Consider the following 20,991-nt stretch of genomic DNA (forward strand, 5'->3'; position numbering starts at 1 on the left):
TATTTTGGTTGTTGGGAGTTTGAGTTAACACTGGTGCCAGATAGAATCCAGATAGCTGCAACATCTGGGCTTCATTTGGTCATGTTGCGGGCCAAAATGGGTTATGGCTAATTTAGCATAGGTCAGGGGAGGTTGGACACATTACCACAATTTGTATAAAAAAATATAAATAAATTAAAAGAAAGAAAACACCCCAAAAAGATGAAAAAAAAAAAAGTTTGGTGGTCACACCCACTTGAGCCATAACACATAATACATGAAAGTATCACTTTCTGATTATATAAATGATGTAAGCGGAAATCTGTAAAGCTGGTAGATAGTTATAATAGACCATTTGGTCTCCTAGAAATGTTGTTTGTAGTTATACAATTATTTTTTAATAGCAGCTTATTTTCATAAATGAGCTGTTACCTTATTCTGAAATCTTTCCTTGGATTATTTTAGGTTGATTCCTTTAGTTTGATCTTAGAAGACATATTTGCTGCTCTAACAGTTCAGACATACCAAAGGGGGGACTACTAGTCCCTCTCTCAAAACGCTAAGTTGTTTTTAGTATTGAAGCAGGGAGGGGGATGATTGGTAAAACCTTTTGCTGGGGTCTTTGGTGTGGTCTAGTAGAAGCTGGCAGGGTGTAAACTGGTTTCCATAAACATCCTCAAAACGTTTCATGAGGCTCACAAGGCGCTCTGCACCAAATGTGTCAACAAATCTGAACGGACCTGATAAATGTAGGAATAACAAAAGGTCGATTAGCACCAACACAATCGATAACCATCAGTTTACTAATATAAATATCTAGTTCAAAAGTATACAAATGTTGGAGACATACCACTGTGCATGGGAGGAAACCCATATCCAAACACTGCTCCAATGTCTCCTTCTAGAGGGCTTTGTATTATTCCCTCCTGGAGACACATTAACGACTCGTTTATGCAGCGAGACAGCAGCCGGTACTGCATGTCGTATTCTGAAGAACTGCAGCAAACACATAACTTCAGAGAGACAGATCAGAACAGGGCAATTAGTAGATCAGACGAGAGGCTGTTTTCTTACATTGCAGAGGGAGCAGTCACTTGATGGTTCTTGAGAATTTCTTCTACTTCAGGATTCACACTCTTAGTCTTTCCATAGAGAAAGAATCCTTTTCCAGATTTACAACCTATAATTTAAAAATAAAGCATTAGAATCGTGTTTGTGTGAATGGTAAGCTGATCCTCAAACGTGTTCCTCAGTCTTAGAAACCTGTGCCCTTACAGGGTTAGATTTTAGAAATCAGGTAGCAAGATAAATCCATTTTTGATTATATTAAAGTCACCATTTTAGGGTAACAGTTCCTGTTATAGAAAAATTCATCTCAATGATATTCTTAACCCTTAATATTTAAACTAAGTCTGCCCTAAGACAGCTGGGATAGGCTCCAGCCCAAGAAGTCATAAATTGGAACACACTTCAGCATCATCTCCTTAGCTAAGGCAGAACACAAACATCACTTTTATCAGCAGTTAACAAATGTGTCCATTGTAACCTCTCTTTCTTCTTAGGAGTTCATGGTAGAGTCCATTTGACTTTTCTGAATGTAAAACTGATGTAGGTAGACGATGTCTGACTTTACATTTGACCACTCAAAATGCAATTCATTTAAAAAAAATTTAATGTCTTTGATATGCTGCTTTAAGGTGGTGATGAGTCTCAAAGCGAAGTCAGAGAACAGAATGAAAATCCATAAAAGAATCAAATCAAATAGTAAAAATCAGTAATATCACTAATGCAATCGGAATCGCTAAATTCTCATCAATTCCAATACTTAGGCATGAGTGCGTGACAAATTAGTAGTGAGTGATAATGCCCCTATTTTAATGTGAAATGTTTTAACCTTTGAGGCCTTTTTCCAACATGGTCTTGACAATCTCCAGGCTTCCTCCTTCATAACGGGAACCGAAGGCTTTGCACAGCATCTAAATCCAACAATAAACACAGAATACAAAATCCCATCTGTCCCAAAAATCTAAATCAACAAAGTAAGTGAAAGATTACCTCTGAAATATGTAATCCTATGTCAACACCGACTTCATCAGTGACTGCGAAAGGTCCGACATTAAAACCAAAGCTTGTTGCCAGGAAATCGCTTTTTGTTGCGGTCACACCTTCCTGTGGAACAAAATGTGGGTTATTTTAAAGCAAATGTAAAAAGATAAAAATAAATGCTTTAAATAATTACTGGGACCTGATGCTCAACCATTTCTTTAGCAGGGAAAAATTGGCAACACTATTATTTCTCCAAGTCTTTGATTACCTGAAGAAGTCTCAGAGACTCCATAAGCAAGCAACCCATGCAGCGCGTGGTGTAAAAGCCCGGACCATCCTGTAGTTCAGTGGGTTTCGAGGCAGAAAGAGAGCAACACAAGATGGAGACATGCACCAAGATATAATAGAACAATGAGCAAAATGACTAAGATGAAAATAAGATTCACATAGGCTGAAATACTGACTGAAGAACACTTTCAGAGTTGCCATCACCTTGACAGTGACGACAATCTTTCCCTGTTTCAGGGCCACGCTGACAGCAGCAGCCAGCGTGTCCTTAGATGTCTTATCTGTGGTGACAATCTCCACCAGTTGCATCTTGTCCACTGGGGAGAAATAGTGTATGCCAATCACCTGCACAGGCACATATGCAAATTGGTCAAACATCACACAGGAAATAAAGATTCTTAATAATATGTTGAGAAGCCATTATTTTAAAGCCACGATAATAATCACCAAGAAAGTCAAGTGAAAATTAAGGTAGAACTCAACTGTGCAAGCATGAATCAACATTACATTTTTTTTAAATTACTGTAACACTGAAGATATGTTGAAAGTAAAAGTTTGGAGCATTTCTGACTTTTTCAGGGCGTTTGCTGGCAGCAGCGATGTCTCTGACGGGTAGAGCTGAGGTGTTGGTCGCAAATATGCAGTGTGGTGGGGTAACCTGGGCGGGAGGGGGAAGAGTACATTTCCTTATAACTTTAGCTATCTGGACATTATTCTGGAAAGTAGCAGTAGCAGCCAAGATAGCCATAGTCAGCTAGTGAATTCACATTCCACATGCCAGTGATTACTTAGTAATGCAAATAAGTCTTAGACAGAAAATAACTGTTAAACAGCTAATATAGCTATGCTAGAATAATAATGACATAATACTACCTGCATGCAACCAAAAGCTTCTCAAAAATGATTGAAACTCCAAACAAGAAAAGGAAAGCCTCATCTACATCAATCCCACTAAGTTCTTTAACAGTTACTTTGGGTTGGCCTGAGAATTTTCTCAAGTTAAAACCTAAATTAAGGCGAGATTTCTCCAAACAGGTTAGTTCTGCACCAGTTCTTGCTCAAAGTAATTTAGAAGTTCTTAGATGCCCATTTATTGTAATACATTTTCAATGCCAATTTAACCACCTCTAACTAAAACAGTTAAAGACAGAGTAGTTCAAGCAAAACTGCACTCACTGCCTCCACCTCCTTGAGGACTTTATGTTTAATGTTGAGGTCTTCAAACACAGCCTCTATCACCATGTCAGCAGACTCAAAACCAGAGTAATCCGTCTGAATCGACAGATTAGACATAATGGCGTCACGCTCAAATGATATCATGGCTTTCTTCTTCACCCTGGTGTCGAAACTGAAGATCAAGAACATTTTGAGGAGAAAAAACCCCCCCCCCCAAACAAACAAAAATACTTCAAACTGTAAAGCCACTTTTATTTTTCAATAAATAAAATAAATAAATAAATAAATAAATAAATAGTATAGAATGCGTTTATATTACCTTTTATAAACCTTTTCATATCCTTTGCTGATGGCATCCTCTGTGGTGTCCTTTAGGATGCTGGTGAGGCCTTTATCTACAGATACCTGTGCTATACCTGCTCCCATTAGCCCTGCACCCAGAATGGCCAGCTTTCTGTTGCAAACATTTTGTACAGGTGTCTTACTACTATCGCTGAGGCAACTGTATATAGACAGCAAATGTATATGGCAACATAAATCACCCCTGTTTACAGTTCTTACTTTACTTCCTTTTCTGGGGGACCAAATCGGTTCTTCTTACACAACAAACGACCATTGTGAAGTCCAATCAAAGCTTTGGATTCAGAAGTCATCACCAACTTACCAAAGCTCTATGAAGGGTTAAAAGCAACAAGAATTTAACAAATACAATTAGTCTCTTTAACAACAACAAATCCAAAAACTTGATTATAGAGTCATCAATGAAACCCACAAGCCTAAACTGTTAAGCAGCCCATTCTCATTCCCGGGACATCAATTAATGCCATTTTGTCAAAGCTCTTGGCATGACTCGTTTAGGCCTAAGGTGTTCATTGGTGATGGGGCTTTATGCACATACTTATGGCATTAGTGAGAGGAGTCTGTCACTCCACATTCATCATTTGATGAATGAGGAAGGTTCCTGTTGTAACCCAAACTCTGCTCTTTTCCCAACACTAACTACAGAGTGAAAAAACAAAACAGAAAAAACACCCAGCAAAACACAAAAGGTCACAATGGTCAAAATGCAGCACATGTATGACATCTACCAAAAGGCCAGGAGGATTTTTTTTAAAAATCCATCTGACTGAGAAAAAAAAAAAAATTCCTGTTAGTCCAACTCACCTGAGCTTCAGCCAAATAACCTGCGTTACTGCCGTGCTCTATGCCAGTTTTAACACACTGCACATTAAAATAAGACAGCATGAGACACTCAGCAGCAACATCATGCGCTAATGTGTTTATCTTCACCCATAAGTGTACTCTTTACCTCAATAATCTGGAACGGAGCAGGGTAGAGGTTTTTAGTTTGTTTCTGGACTCTTTTAGTGACAGTGCTGTAGATGATCTTCCTCACTGGACCCAGGCCCGTGACTGCGTCCCACAGCTCTGCACACACACGTTTACAGTGACAGGTTTTCATTTTTTGTTGTGTAAATGTGTACAGCTGGTATTTGCCAATTAGAAGATACCATAGACAGTTTATCAGTTAAAATTTTAAATGATAAAACTGAAATTTGACAACCTCCTTGAATTCTCAATGGTGTGTTTTGACACCTTAATGTAAAATCAATAAAGACGTGGTTTGACAACCACTAAAATGGGCTGCAGGTTTTTCTAAGGGAACTAGTAAGGCAGCGTACTCGCCATTAAGGGTACATGGGAGGTTATCACTACATTCTGATGCACACCCATTCATTTTGTTCAGGCCTGAAATATGACAGAAACCTCTGAAGACTCTGCCATTGCCGGTCCCAAGCCCGGATGAGAAAGGAGGAGGGCTGGGCGTGGGGCTAGCAACCCCACCCTGTAAAAACTCCAATTGCTACGGAAACAGCAAGTGAATCTCAGTATCGACTGAATCAGGGAGTTCAACTCGAATTGAGAAACCACTTCCAGCTCCTTGCTGCGGAAGGAAATAACAACAAAAATCCAGATACACTCTGGGATGAGCTAAAAGAGGCTGTGGTCGGTGCAGCAGAATCGAAGATTGGTCGCCGATGGGGCGGCTTTAAGGAGCGCTGGATCTCCGACCGTTCATGGGAACTTATAGATCAACGTCGCTTGGCAAAGTCAGTTCGGGACCAGGTGGCCTTTGACCCACATGCTTCTGCAGACCAGCGTGAGAGGGCCATGGCCACCTACCAAGACCTTGCCCGACAGGTCAAACGCAGCTGCCGGCGTGACAAGCGTGAATGGATCGAAGCTAAAGGCATCGAAGCCCAAGAAGCAGCCGATCGGAACGATACCCGAACCTTATATCGCATTGTACGAGATCTAACTGGGGCTCGTGGTGGCCGCGGTGTTCCAATCCGAGACAAAAATGGACGTGTCCTCCTTACTGCAGCTGAACAAGAACAACGATGGGTCAAACACTTCCGCGATACTCTGAACCAACCTGAGCCACCCCAACGGTTCGAGGCCGAAAACCTGGCACCTTCCATGGATCTTCTTCCTGTCGATATCGGACAAATCAGCATCACTGAAGTCAAGACAGCGATCCGACTCCTCAAGAGTGGAAAGGCCGCAGGCCTGGACGAAATCCTCGCCGAAATGCTGAAGTATGGTGGACCCCATCTTGAAGCCGCCCTTACAAGACTCCTAAACGCCTGCTGGTCAACATCACATGTACCCGATGATTGGACAAAAGGCACCATTATCAAACTTCCAAAAAAAGGTGATTTGGGTGACTGTAACAACTGGCGGGGCATCACGTTGCTGTCGGTACCCAGGAAAGTGTTTTGCCTCGCTCTTTTGAATCGGCTACGACACGCTGTGAACGAACGATTGCGAGAAGAGCAGGCTGGGTTTCGGAGTGGCTGGTCATGCGTCGAGCAAATCTTCACCCTCCGCATGATCATTGAACAAACATTGGAATACCAAAAGAAGATTTCTATTAATTTCATTGACTTCGAGAAGGCTTTTGACAGCGTCCACCGGCCGACTCTATGGGCTATCCTACGCCACTATGGAGTCCCTCAGCAGTTTGTAGATGCCTTTCGTTGTCTCTACTCCAACTCCCGTTGCTGCGTCCGGACGGATGACGGCTGCACAGCCTTCTTCAAGATCAATACTGGCGTCCGACAAGGATGCGTGCTATCCCCTTTCCTCTTCCTGTTGGTAATTGACTTCATCATGCGACGATCAGTTGACCAAGCTGGCATCGGTGTGTCCTGGCACGAAGCGCGTAATCTCACTGACTTGGACTTCGCAGATGACATCGCCCTGCTGGGCTCGACTCAGGAAGACCTCCAAAAGTTGACCGCGGCCCTGCAGAGGGAGGCAACGAAAGTTGGATTAAGAATCAGTGCCAAAAAACCAAGGTACTCCGAGTTGGCTATGCACGTGCCCGCATTCCTGTCATGATCAACCAACAACGTGCTGAAGAGGTGGAGAATTTTACATATCTTGGCAGCATCATCTCGAATGACGGGGTCTCTGATCGGGATGTCGACGCCAGAGTAGGGAAGGCAGTTGGTGTCCTGCGACGTCTCCAACCTATTTGGAACTCGACCTCCCTGAATGTAAGGGTCAAGATCAGACTACTGAACTCTATAGTCTTCCCTACTGCACGTTACGCTAGTGAAACCTGGCGCTCAACAAGTGCAATTATTCAACACCTGAACGTGCTTCAACAACGTGGCTTGCGGCGAATCCTGAGAATTTCCTACCGGGACCGAATAACAAATGAGGAGGTCCTACGAAGAGCAGGCACCTGCCCATTAGCCGATGTTGTTGCAGAAAGGCGCTTTCGCTTTGCGGGACATATTTTACGCCTACCCCCTCATCGCCCAGCTAAGATTGCCATGACATGGCGTCCACGCACTGGCAAGCGAAAGCAAGGCCGACCAAAGATCACATGGCGTCGAACATTTATGGACGATCTGAGAACTGTCGACATTGCCTGGGACGAAGCTGAAGCAGTCGCTGCTGACCGACATCGATGGAGATCACTAGCTGCCCGATGCGCCGCTCGGCGTAGGAGGAACTAAGTACTAAGTAAATACCTCTGAAGAGGGAAAGAATTAATCACCGGTTTGAAATGTGTTAGTAATTTTTTTTTTTTGTTTGAAGAGACCAAAGACATTTTTTATACTACCTGTGGGCATTTTTTTCCCTGCTGTATGGCCGAACATTTTGAAATTTAGTCTTTGGGAATTGACTTTCTTTTGGAGTCGGCCTCAAGTGGCCATTCAAGAAACTGCAGTTGGTGGCCCCAACCGCTGGGACTGAAAAAACAAGCCAGTTGCAAATGATTTCATGGAACAAATCCTTGGCGGTATAAAGACAACTGGGCTGAACACGAGTTCACTCACTCAGTCTAAATCTTTTTTCCCTAGTAAGGGGAATCTTTTTGTTGGCCAAGTCATTGGCAACACCCACTGCAACTTCCTCAAGGTATTCCATCGTTCGTTCCTCTGGAGACTTCAGACCAGGACCTGAAATATAAATATAAAAGAAGCACAGAGAAAAATGAAACATGTCACTAATTGAAGGCTCAGTCTTGAGCTGCTAAAAAGTTTAATTCCCCACCACCCTCTCCCTTAAGATTACAACAGAAAAACGGTACATTCATTGAAGAAATGCCACATGTATAACATACCCAGAGGGTCCACAAGCTGGTCCACTAGACCCATCTTCTTGGCTTCGTCTGCTGTGATGTTCTTGCCTGACAGCAGCATATCAAAAGCTCCCAGGAGACCCACCTAAACATGTGCAACAAGCAGAATTGAAGACAGTGAGCTGGTATTGGCCCAAGTGAGAGTCTTGACCTTATTATACTCCTGTGTACTGCAGTAGCCACTAGCACAAGACTGCAGCAATGCTTTCAAGACTTTCACTGAGGAACTGATTAATATGAGTGTGTGCATTTATACCATTTTAGGTAGTCTCTGAGTGCCACCTGCTCCCGGCAGCAGTCCCAACATGACCTCCGGAGTCCCCAGGACTGTTTCTTTACTCTTCGTGGCAATTCTGTAGTGGCAGGCTGTTGCAAGCTACAGAAAAGTTACAAAACTGAGAGTTACTGCCCATTTTTTAAGCCAAATTGGCATTTTGACACAAACTGTTGTACCTCAAGGCCTCGACTCACGCATGAGCCATGGATAGCGGCGACAATGGGGACACGAGACTGCTCAATTCTCCTAAACAACTTCTGAGCTTCCTCACAGAGACTGGCGACCTCCTCACTAGTTGTACAGGACTGAAGCATACTGAGAGCAAAGAAAAGAAAAAAAATCAAGATAAATTACTCACTTTTCAATTAAGCATATTAAATTTGATCCATTTGACTTTTTTCGTAAAATACGTCCTGGTTTATTTGCACTTTTACACTTACAAAACAAACAAACAAAACAAAAAGCAACACAGAATACACCACACACATCAGAGACTGTGAAAGCCCTCAAAAGCCTACTTGCTATCTGCTCCAGCAAGGAAACAGCCGGGTTTGCCTGAAATGAGGACAACACTTTTTGAAGATCTATAAAGCCAGATGTCTCCCAACACGTCAGCAAACTCATGCAACTGCAGAGACTGTTTGTTCACCTACACACACAAAACAACAAAATTATGTCATTTCAAGAGTGAAACATGTAGTCAGAACTGTTACAAACTTAATCTCTCTCTAAGACGTGTACTGTTTCATATCCACAAACAGACGCACACACCTTCGATGCTGGGTCATTGAATCGTATAACAGCCACATCGTCCTTGTACTCGAAGCTGATATGTTTATGAGCTAAAAAAGAGAAAACAGCAATTAAAGAATGAGATAGATTACAATAATATTTTTTTGTATAAGCAGATATTTTACTCAAAAAAAAGTGAGAATTTTGTAACGCTTAAGTTTCTTTTTTTTATAAAACTTTACTTCCCTTTACAACTTTTAATCTGTTTTATTAGATTTAGGCAATTCCATGCATACAGTTTCATGTTCTTAAGCACTGAATTTAAACTTTATTTTGAAGTATTATCTAAATTAACTGCCCAAATAATTACTGAGAGACACTTTGATATGACCTCTGAGGAATGGGACTTGCTTGTAGAAAGACTTTGGTTTAACACTCCAGCCTTGTTTTGCTTGTACTGTGCATGCATATGCTAATGAAACAGAATGGAGCAACATTGTTACCAATAGTTTCACATTATTCTCGTAAACTATAATGAGCAGTAACAAGTCAAGCTATAACAAGATAGGAAAGAAAGTACAATGCAGATTTTAAAGATAAATGTTTGCAGAACAGCTGTGCAAAAACCTGTTTTGCTAATCTTTAACAAGAACTAAAGTATGCAAACAGTTCATCTAAATGAGTCAACACTATATGAATATTACTTTTGTTTAAGATAGCACATGGATGTTGGGGGAACACAGACCACACTAAATTAATACAGCTGAACCTTTACTAAAGAATCGTTGGTTCTTTAGTAAACCACCGATTTGTGATGGATGTGAGTGTACTCTTGGGTATTTGGTGCACCGATCATCATCAAAACCCTCTTTACCTGCCAAATATGATGATACAGAGAAAATCCGTCTGGCATGACCTAAGAGCAGAAAGAGGCAATAAGAATTTTGAGTGCTCCTGAATAAAAAGGAGAGGCCCTTGACTTTCCTCTAGGACAAGTTTCCCCTAACATAAGGAAAAGAACAAGTTAATACAATTCTGCTAAAGTTAGTCGTGACTGAGCAGAAAGACAGAAATTAAGACAGTAACTTAGTATTGCAGCCCTGTATGCTGTTATCACCAAAAAACTAAAAACTCTAACATTAAACCTTTTACTACAACAGACAGTAAACACAGGCGTTACTAACGTCAGTGCAGAATATCTAATTATATGCCAGCTTTTAATAATTAATGTAATTAAAAATGTTTTACCCACAGTTCCATTTGAAAAATATCTCCCTTTACAACGTTTTTTTTAAACCACTTGAGTAATTTTTCAAGAAAAAAAAGCAAATTCTGAGTTATTATATTTTCAGTTATCCACTAACAGCTTGAGGTCAAATGCTACCATCGAGTACAAATTCGACAAAGAGTAAATTAAAACGACAAAAATTAAATTAAAGTACCTTCAACAACAACAACAAAAGATGAGTGATTTTAAATATACCTGACAATAAAGGGTGTTTGCCTGTTGCAAACTTGGAGAAAACACCTGCTGCACGAGTGACTGCCATTTCCACCTGAAGCGTTAGTAAAGCGTCAACCGCAACATACATACAAGTGCAATCAACAAAATCTATTACGATGACTGACCGGTGAGGGCGCAAGAGTACCGTTTAATATAGGCCGCCGGTGGGGCTTGAAAAGTGTCTTAGTTTAAAAGATTAATATTTCAAGTCATTATTTTTTAGTTTTAGAGAAGGACCTAGTTGTGATGCAGGTTATAATGAATGTGAACAGCAGTGTAATTTAGTAATATTAATGTGTGCTTTATTGTTTTGCTTCAGGCACACCGTTGGTCGGCTTAGTCACTGGGTGGGTCCTTTAAAGCAGTTTTTGTAGTCCTGGTGGGTCTGGCCGGTCATTAGACAGGGAAGCAGTGTGCTGGGATATAAACCATAAAAACAGGTGAGCTTAAACGTATCTGGTGAGGTTAGAAAGTTAAAAGCTGTTATACGGGTTCTGCAAACTGATTTTTTTCATCTCAAACACAGCGGCAGGAATTTTTGCTGATTAAATTTTAGCTCACAAGTAGCTAGCTAGTTGAGCTAGTCTTGCATGCAGCTTCCAGCTAAATCGCTGTTTTTATTTTAGATTTCGTCGATACTATAAGGTTATATTTTGTTGCTTTATTTGGACTTATATAATTTGTCGATACGCAGTCAGTATTAGTCTTGTGATTCTGCACATAGGGCTCTGTCATTCTCCAGGAGAGAAATCTAGGTGAAGGGTCAAAGCTAGGGTAGAGGGGGTTGGGCAAGGTGACCGTTGTTGTATGACAAATTAAAGGAAAGTAGTAAACTCCTGAGCCCCAAAATTAGTGGAAGTGGTGGTTCTTATGTGCTATAAGGTGCATTTATTAGTTGTTGTTTTTTTTGGCATAGTTTGGATCGACTTATGCTCTGAGAAGGAACAGTGACCGAAATCAAGAGGTCATGAGTTCTGACTGATCACCTTTATTCACCTACCTTTTCAGGATGACAGTGCCCCTATCCATAGAGTTTCCGGGGGTAACTGAATGTTTTCATAATTGTGAAAATGATCAGCAGTGCTCTCTGCCAAATATATTTTGGAAGAATGTGTGCATCCTTTCCTATAACCTTCCACAGATTAGCAGAGTCAAAGTCTAGGCACATTGAAACGGTTTTGGTGATGCTTGGTGATTCAGTAATTTTTCAGTTTTATTCATTGAACCACATAATAAAATATAAAAATCCCTGTATACTGAAAAAAGATTAAAAAAAAATAAGAATTGATAGGAGCAAATTCTAAAGAGGTGTTGTTTAAGATATATGGCAAAGTGATTTTAGTCAAACAAAACCAGGACTCAGACATGAAAGTAGAACGGAGTATGATCTGAGAGGTTGTGGTTGTGTAGCACTCCTGCCCATGCAATAAGGCTACAATATAATAGTAATAAATATATCCTCCATGGATTGTGTGGTTTCAGGAATAATTTTTTTTTTAAGTCGTTGTGAATTCACACAAAAAAAGTAAGGAATTCTAAGAAAAACACAAAGAAGTCCTAAAATATCCAAGTTAATTTAAAATGTTTTGAATCTGAAATGTTAAACATTTCCATAAACTTTGCAGTAACATTTCTTGCCACAGAGAACAGAATGGCTTCCATGTTGATGAACCCAATTCGGAGCTGCTCAGTCAGCTCTTCCTGGGCAGTGCGATTTGGTAAGTTGTCATTTGTTCCCATAACAGTTTAATATATTTCAAATATCCATAAGTAATTAAGGAAATACATGACTAAGAGTCAGAAATTAAAGATGCAGTACAGCTGCTTCCAGTTCAATATTAGCATTTAAAATCTGGTACTTTTAGGTTTATAATGATAATTTCTTTATTTTTCTTTGTCTAAGGTGCACGATCTCTCAGTACAACAGCCCAGCTTCAGTCTCAAGGTAAGTTTTTTACTAGAATGATAATTTTTATCCAGATTATGGCTATGTGTATTATAGATTTTTTTTGAAAGCAGAATGGTAACCAAAGCCTTTAATCGCTGATTTATTTGCCTGGACATAATATGTATAAACCTACTTCCCCTAGCAGATGCTGAGATGCCCTTGCTGTAAGTCTTATTTTTAATTATTTTCTTTCAGTTCAAACAAAGAGCAAGAAGACGCTGGCTCGACCTGGTGTAAAGAACATAGTGCTGGTGGAAGGAGTTCGAACCCCTTTCCTGTCGTCTGGAACCACGTATGTCTCGGCTCTTTTCTTTGTGTTCTCACTTTACGTTTATTGTATTGTGCTACACGGAGTACTGAACACTTAAAAAACAGTCAAGAACATTTTGTAGTGGAAAATAATTTGTGGCTTAAACAAAAGAAAAAACTTTTTGGTTGGTCTCTACAGGTATGCTGACCTAATGCCACATGACCTGGCCAGAGCAGCTCTGCAGTAAGTCTATGGTTGCATTGTTTTTCTGATGACTGTCTGTTGAGACCAGCAAAGTCAATGTCAAATGTTTATCTGCAAATTAAATAATAGTTTGCAGATCCAGTTTTGAACTTGTTCTAACTGAATCAGAGGTTTAAATGGGTAAATGCTTGCAGGGTTTTTTGCTCCACAAAGAAACCCTGCAAAAATAATTGTATATTTGGACACTTTTTAGACAAGGCTACCATGATTTGAATGAATGATTTTTAAAAACTACTTTTCATTTATATGTTGTACTGTGTCACTCTGAACTGCTGATGATCTGTTAAAATATCTCTTAGACTCTTCTAGTCATTATGAAGCAGTAAACATTGTAAGCTTTAAAAGTAATGTGAGGGCAAAGTGCAATGGAGCTGAATGAAGTATATCAGTTTACACTAGAAAGAGATGAAGGAAGGCCAGAACAATGATCTGACAGATCATTGTACAAGGTCTTTATGAACAAATATTTATGTTTGTCCCTCGTTAGCAAAAAAAATAAAATTACTCATTCTGTGTGTTTGTTTATATCTTCTTCTTTTTTTTTCTTTTATATAGGGGCCTGGTAAAACGGACAGGTATACCAAAAGATGCTGTAGACCACATCATATATGGAACAGTCATTCAAGAGGTTAAAACCAGCAACGTAGCAAGAGAGGTATGCACACATAAGCACTCTCCCATACACATATCACATATTGTAAATGTTAACTTTAACTTTGTTATTGCGTACTAAAATATAATTGTGGTGCATTTATTATCTGTAAATGCATAATACAATTACATTTGTGTATAATGTGGCTCTATGTTTACTTTGATTTCAGGCAGCACTGGGTGCAGGCTTCTCTGACAAAATCCCAGCTCACACAATCACCATGGCCTGCGTCTCCTCCAACCAGGCAATGACCTCAGGTATGTCCGGAAAAGAAGCCTCTTCACTGAGACTCTGTATAATTTGTTCTAAATATCATTATTATTATTATTATTGATATTCAGTGTAGTCCTGCATTGCAGTTGCAAAACAGTTGTGTACACTGCAACAGTGATAAACTGCTATATGCGCTTTTTAGTTGTTTACAGCTCCTATGGGCAAGGAGCAAGATGAATAAAATTTAATCCTAAATGAAAAAGGGCATCCGGTCTTAATGTTTAAGCATCAAAATAAACTGTCATACACCAACATTTGGCAGGTTGGAGGTGAAGTCTGTAAAAATGACAGGGGGAGTAGTATACTGATCAGATGTGTCCTCTTGTGTTAAACCAAATCACATTCATTATATTAGGAAAAGTAGGTAAAGCCTATGGATCTTGACCTATTTTCATGCAATTCTTTGATTTTACTTTCGGTTTTTAATGGTTGTTTTAATCTTTCATCTTCATCTTCTTTATCCATCTCTCCAGGCGTTGGTCTGATTGCTGCCAGTCAGTGTGATGCTGTTGTAGCAGGCGGAGTGGAATTCATGTCAGACCTTCCCATTCGTCACAGCCGTAAGATGAGGAAAACCATGTTCTCCCTAAACAAGGCAAAGACACTCGGCCAGAGGCTCAGTCTGATTGGCAGCATCCGGCTTGCACACCTCTCCCCGGAGGTATATATGATTTAACAACTTTCAGTTTTAGTTGATTTCAGAGTGGCTTACTTCTGTTCACACCATATAGTATTTAACCCTCAAATTGTCCGTTGTGCCGTACTAGCTTCCTGCTGTTGCGGAGTTCTCCACAGCAGAAATAATGGGCCACAGTGCTGATCGTCTGGCTGCTGCATTTGGGGTCTCCAGAGTGGAGCAGGATGAGTTTGCACTGCGATCACACACACTGGCTAAAAAAGCCCAGGACGAAGGGCTGCTGCAGGATGTCATCTCCTTTAAAGTGCCAGGTAAACCCAGCTTTACTGTAGATTATGTTATACATTGACTCATTTAGAATATATAAAGACTTCATATTGGCTTTGAGAAATTTTGAATTATACATTTTGATTTTTTGTTATGTTTTTTGCATGATATGGACTAATTCTATCTGAAATAAATATAATTAATAATTAGCAGAAGCTAAAATAATCTGACTGCGCTTGGACATCTATCACTTTTGAAAAAATCGCTTTCAGTCAATTTGGAAAGTAGAGTTAGGGTTCAAATTGAAAATATTAGTTATTATCGAACAAAATATAAGAGGAATGGGCTAGACTTTAGGCTTTCCTCTTTAAAAAAAAAAAAAAAAAAATGTTTACAATAGAGTGGCATTCATGTCTCCTCAGGTCGTGATATTGTGTCAAAGGACAACGGCATACGGCCATCATCCATGGATCAAATGGCCAAACTAAAGCCTGCCTTCGTTAAACCTCATGGAACAGTCACTCCTGCGAACTCTTCTTTCCTGGTAAAGACACAGAAACGGCGCTAATTGTTTCTTTTGTGTATCTGGGTTAAAGATATGTTTGGTTTTGACAAAATCTTATTCTTTATTAGGAAATAACTTAAAAATCTTTAATCAGGTGCACCCACACTTTATTCAGGAAATTCATTAAAAAACAATCATTACATATACTTTGTGTGAATGAAGCAGCTTCTTCTGCAAGTTCCTCATCCTGTGGTTGAACACCAATTCCACCATCCTAGCAGCTGGCGATAGTAGTCCTTATGCTCTGCAGACTCTTTCATCTCAGTTGAGCAAACACCTGAACCAGTTCTCCACTTGGTGCAAGTTCTGATTAGAGTGGTCCGCCAGCTCACATTGGACCCTCAGATCATAAAGGGGACTAACATCACCAGCTGCAGTCCATCATGGTGGAGAAACTCTGGAGACTGCCACAAAAGACCTAACTGCACAGATGATGAGGATGAGCAGGCACAGCTCTCATTGGTTAGCAGTCATCAAACTTCAAAATAAAAGCGAAGGGATTGTCCAACTCTGTCATTTTGTCTGATAAAAAATGGGGAACAAAATAGATTTTTTTTAAGTTTCCTATACTTGACTTAGGTTGCCCAAAGTCAATATTATATATATGGGAAACCCTTTTATCCTAAACCCTCTTGTTCACTTGTGTCACCATGCTCAAACTAGTTCTTCCAAATTTTCAGTTTTGGAAACTGTTCTTGGATCATGAAGTTGAGATTCTTGTTTGTGTGTCCTCAGACCGATGGTGCCTCTGCTGTGCTTGTCATGTCTGAAGAGAAAGCTTTGGCTATGGGTTACAAGCCTAAAGCCTACCTCAGGTATCTAAACCCTGTCTTCTTGGTAGATTAACAATAACTTCTATAATAATGCTAGATTGCACAATATGCTTATTTAAATATTTTATCCTGGCAGAGACTTTGTCTATGTGTCTCAGGACCCCAAAGATCAGCTGCTTTTGGGGTGAGTTACTACTTCTTACTCAGTAGATTTGATTAGATGGTGGTTTCTTAATTGTCTTGAGGACTATTAAAAAAAAGAAGACTTATTCTACCTCCATGCTTTCTCTGTTTGATTATTTTAGGCCAACGTACGCTACACCTAAAGTCCTGGAACGTGCCGGCTTGTCCATGAGTGATATTGACGTCTTTGAGTTTCACGAGGCATTCGCAGTAAGTTATTACAATATATTTCAGGGGGGGAAAAGTATGTGAGTCTATGTGATCCATCAATATTCTGTCCGTCTCCACCAACATTTTTGTGTTTGCCTCTAATCGAGTTTCAGCATGTTGTCATGTACAGTATAAATGTTGTCCACATGCAGGAGTAAAATTTGACATGTCTGCTTCATACTCAACACAGTTGGATCAATACAGATCAATTTCCAGGCTGGTTTCCATGGTAACTCGGTGGATATATATTTGTGTGTGTTTTTCAGGCTCAGATCATGGCAAATTTGAAGGCTATGGACTCGGATTGGTTTGCTCAGACGTACATGGGCAGGAAATCGAAGGTAAAGATGGCCGTTGGTCATCTGTTTGCTTTTTCTCAAAAACTAGATCCATGCAGCTCACCTTGATGCTTGCAGCACACTGCAAAACATGAACAGCCACAAAGAATTGAATATGCTTGGATAACAATTATTTTTACACAATCGCATCAAGTATTGTAATGCCTTTCTCACTTTAACTGGGGTCATATAAAAGTTCATCTGAAAGCAGGGAGCTGCCTGATGATTTAGCTTCTTGGGAAAACTGCCAGTGTTATAAGGTGATCAAGCTGTCATAGACCGATTATTAAGTTATGGGCTTCTCTTACCTAGCTTGGTTAGCGCACTGCATCCAAAGTTAGCAATCTTAATACAGCCTTGAAACATTTTAAAAGGGGAGCTGAAACGACCACTGAAGGAGCTGGAGTTTTTGGCACTGTGGCCCTTCCTTTATTTTATAGCCCCAAAGATTGCAGATTGGTGGATATGTGGATAATGTCTGGGCCTTCATTTTTTGTTAACAGCATCAACAGTTTTTTCTGTTGAGGTCAAGTGGACATCCTCAGCTGAAATCCATTCACCTGAGCTGATGTCCTGTTGAGTTTTCACTGGTGTTTACATCACTCATGACCTGATGGTCGCTGTGTGTGCAGGTTGGGACTCCTGCCATGGAGAAGTTCAATCTGTGGGGCGGTTCTCTGTCTTTGGGTCACCCATTCGGTGCCACTGGCTGCAGACTGGCAACCACAGTAGCAAACAGACTGAAGAAGGAGGGAGGACAGTATGGGCTCGTAGCAGCCTGTGCTGCTGGAGGACTGGTAACACACTCTGATTTTACATTTTGAAATTCAAAACTCCCAAAGTGATAAGATTTGTTGTGACTGAGAGATTAACATTTAATAGACCTCAGAGTAATATATTTGTATTAAGACTAACATAGTCGCTATTTTGTAGTGTAATTTCTTCTTTTCTTGTCTATTCCAGGGTCATGCCATGGTGATCGAGGCTTACCCCCAGTAACACAGTTAAAAACCATTGGACAGACAACTACACATACATTCTCTCTCTCACTCACACACACACACACGTACACACACACACACATCGATAAAAGAGAGTGTACATATGGCCACCACTTTGCCTGTATGGGAGAACAGTCAGATACAGTATGAGTGTCTCTGAAGGATCTCTTGTAAATGTAACTTTGCTTAGGGGCTTTTGAATTTAAGCAGATTGTCGATGAGGAATGTTTTTTTTTGTTTTGTGGACTCGAGCAGTGTCTCGAGAGCATTATCAGCGAGTCCAACATAACATAACAAAGTTTTAGCTCTAAGAAGAGCAACAGTGAGCCTAATGTAATGTTTCTAATACGCTGTAATAATTTTTTTTCTTACTGACTGTTGGAATTAAACGGTGTGTTAATTACACTGGGACTCATTTCTGTTGTTCCTGCTTAACTTTTGTACTAAATGCATCTGATTTTGGCTAGCGGTAAGAAACAAGTTGTAACTAGTAATAGAATAGAAAACTGTGGATCTGATCAATTTCTAATGGCCAGCAGCTGGCAAATCCTCTGGTTGTTTTTCATAGTTTCAGGTTGAATTTAATCAAACAGGAAGTCCATTAAAGGTCAGAGAGGATGATTGTCCAGAGATACTGGCATTTTTATAATGTGTGTGGTGAGAAAGGATGATGCTAAAAGTGCATTTTTGTTTAAACACAAATATAGCTTATGTGTTCTGAGCATTAAGGCTGGGAGCGCAATGCTCAGGATGGGAAAGTGACTGAAAAATGTCATTTTCATTGTATAAGCATTTAATATTTTGTAACAAGAATGTATGTATCACAGAATGTATCAGTTTTGAAGAAACAGTTGAGTTGAACTCTGCAATATAGGTACAGATGCAAACAGAAAATGAAACAGTCTATCTTTTAATCATGTAGAATTTCATATATTAACAACATTGGTCTTTGTTCCTAACATTTTGTCTCCCTTCTTGGTGAGATTTGCATTTTTTCTGCTGATAGAAGGCCTCGATGCACGGACAACAACTTCAAGCAATGTGTTGATGATCTATGTTTTATTCAGCAGGGACTGAAACTGTTGTGAGGAGGGGAAAAAGATCAATGTATAGAAAGCTTTGTGCTGCAGATAACAGAATTTGGGTAGAGGGGGTGCAGAGTCTACTCTTAAAGTCTTAACAGCTTCCTAAATTTGCATTGCCAAATTTCTTTCTTTTCTTTTCTTTTTTTTTTTTTTATTTGCATTTGCATCCCGGCCTTGTTCCAAGATGTGTCAGCAGTAGACTGTCTTCGGATGCAGCTGCACTTAATTGATGGTGAATAATGCTGTCTGCTTCTGACGAGACGACTGATGTTAATGAGGAGCTAAAGAGGGATTGCTCAGGCTTCCTGGTGATTTAAAACAACATGAATATGGAAAATTGGGAATATGACTGGCAGGTGACTTAAAAAGTTCAGGTTGCAGTGGTATCATCCTGATATTCGGATGTTCAAATTGTGGGGAAAAGCTGAACTTTTAGTGTTTGTCTAATTGACAGCGGGATGGGTAAATGTATAACAACACATTGCCTCGTTTCTGCCTTGTGTGTGTGTGTGCGATCCCCTCATCGCTCACCGGGGACTGTGCTCAATACACACACCTCTCAGGTTGGGGGCTTGTTAACATAACTTCAGTCAGACATTTCCGTTTAAAATGTATTTAAAGATTTAATTCTTCCAGTTTAAGGAATCCTTGACTCTGAGCGGGAGGAGCTGATTAATGCAGCCGAGCCTGTCACAAGGGCTACAGGCAGAGGGAATAAAACCAATGTTTTATTGCCAAGGCAAAACGGAGCTCAAATGTAAATAGCAGGGAGATAGACAGAGAGGGGTTTTGTGTTTATAGAGCTTCAAAACCGCCTCAACCCTGCGAGACACCGGAGACACGCAGACACTCACCGATATAGCGGGCCGCCTCCCTGCCACAGCAGGGCTTTGATCAGACGGAACCTTTTATGGAGAATGACTGGCGAATGCACCCGCTGCTGTCACTACAAATCTACCTCACGGAGCGCGCGGGGAAGCGGGGAGGGTGTGTGTGGGGATGGATGGATGGAGGGTGCGGGGAGAAAGGGGGGAGTCGGCGTGTTCGCGCGGTGCAGGGAGGGGAGGGAGCCGGGGAGAGATCGGGAGTTGCAGCGGTGTCTTTCATCTCGTCCTAGCCGGCTCACACGCGGGGCGGCACCTGCTGAAAGCTGCGCTTGACTCACCTGCTCCCGTGCGCTCAGTGTGTGCGCGTGCACGCGTGTGTTGTGAAACAAGTGTCAGAGCGCTGTACTGTAGCACTGCACCGGGGAAGAAAGCAGTGATTGTGGCACAGAAGACGACCGAAGCCACTAAATATTAATATAATATATGTATTTGTGTTTAATGCTAAATATATAATGCTTTTTTTGTAAGTCATCGGCATAGAAGCTTGCGGTTAATTTTAAAATACATGGTTGAATTTAAAGTTATACATTTACAAAAAGCAAAACTACTCACCGCAGCCACTGTTGTTATGACACTACCTACTACAGATAGACGGATTGATCCAAATATCGATCTTATCGCAAATTCATCAACACTAACGCTTAATATCGATACTTTGTTTCCAGCTTCAAAGTTCAGTATGTAGCCCTTTTTAAAATATTTTTTTATTTTCTTTTTGGAAATAAAAAAATATTGCTGCCTGTCAGCCAGTATCTTAAAAAAGTATTAAATATTGGTGAACGTGTGTACTTAAACATATTCTGTATATAAACGTTAAACGCAGCTTCGCCAATGGGAGGTGCTTTAAACCTGCGCTGAGTGTAATGGGCAGCAGGGGGCGACTCCTCTGGATGCAAAAAGACGTGGATATATCAGACATTTTGTTTCCAAGACAAGTCTTAAAGAAAAGCCAAGATTTCAAAACATACTTTTGTTATAATTTTTATTTATTTATAT

At 40.4% G+C, this 20,991-nt stretch overlaps 2 protein-coding genes across 4 annotated transcripts; one reads left to right on the forward strand and one right to left on the reverse strand.

The window, feature by feature from the left end:
• Nucleotides 1-16: 16 nt before the first annotated feature.
• On the reverse strand, nt 17-10,750 carry hadhaa (hydroxyacyl-CoA dehydrogenase trifunctional multienzyme complex subunit alpha a). Of its 2 annotated transcripts, XM_085432279.1 has the most exons (21): nt 10,642-10,750; nt 10,033-10,074; nt 9,198-9,268; nt 8,945-9,075; nt 8,603-8,741; nt 8,406-8,525; nt 8,132-8,234; nt 7,845-7,967; nt 4,799-4,917; nt 4,654-4,710; nt 4,051-4,160; nt 3,809-3,943; nt 3,490-3,661; nt 2,885-2,971; nt 2,518-2,658; nt 2,294-2,362; nt 2,035-2,148; nt 1,874-1,955; nt 1,054-1,159; nt 830-975; nt 17-719 (listed from the first exon to the last, which is right to left on the reverse strand). In XM_085432279.1, exons 1-21 carry the CDS (start codon nt 10,748-10,750, stop codon nt 550-552), a joined length of 2,346 nt encoding a protein of 781 aa, XP_085288405.1. In that variant the 3' UTR covers nt 17-549. The 2 variants fall into 2 exon arrangements, with proteins under 2 accessions (XP_085288405.1, XP_085288404.1); XM_085432278.1 differs by lacking the exons at nt 10,033-10,074; nt 10,642-10,750 and having other exon boundaries at nt 9,198-9,264.
• A 260-nt stretch (nt 10,751-11,010) lies between these two features.
• hadhb (hydroxyacyl-CoA dehydrogenase trifunctional multienzyme complex subunit beta) lies at nt 11,011-18,428 on the forward strand. Of its 2 annotated transcripts, none has more exons than XM_085432283.1 (16): nt 11,011-11,102; nt 12,288-12,380; nt 12,566-12,607; nt 12,806-12,902; nt 13,059-13,103; nt 13,680-13,779; nt 13,946-14,033; nt 14,523-14,710; nt 14,817-14,997; nt 15,376-15,497; nt 16,254-16,333; nt 16,428-16,475; nt 16,597-16,684; nt 16,951-17,025; nt 17,655-17,819; nt 17,986-18,428. In XM_085432283.1, exons 2-16 carry the CDS (start codon nt 12,314-12,316, stop codon nt 18,019-18,021), a joined length of 1,422 nt encoding a protein of 473 aa, XP_085288409.1. In that variant the 5' UTR covers nt 11,011-11,102; nt 12,288-12,313; the 3' UTR covers nt 18,022-18,428. The 2 variants fall into 2 exon arrangements, with proteins under 2 accessions (XP_085288409.1, XP_085288408.1); XM_085432282.1 differs by having other exon boundaries at nt 11,012-11,102; nt 12,306-12,380.
• The last annotated feature ends 2,563 nt before the right edge of the window (nt 18,429-20,991 follow it).

This window comes from Copadichromis virginalis, linkage group LG15, assembly GCF_057382275.1.
Source record: "Copadichromis virginalis isolate Kocher_CV1m ecotype Utaka linkage group LG15, C_Virginalis_male_GT1.1, whole genome shotgun sequence".
Lineage (NCBI taxonomy): Eukaryota > Metazoa > Chordata > Actinopteri > Cichliformes > Cichlidae > Copadichromis > Copadichromis virginalis.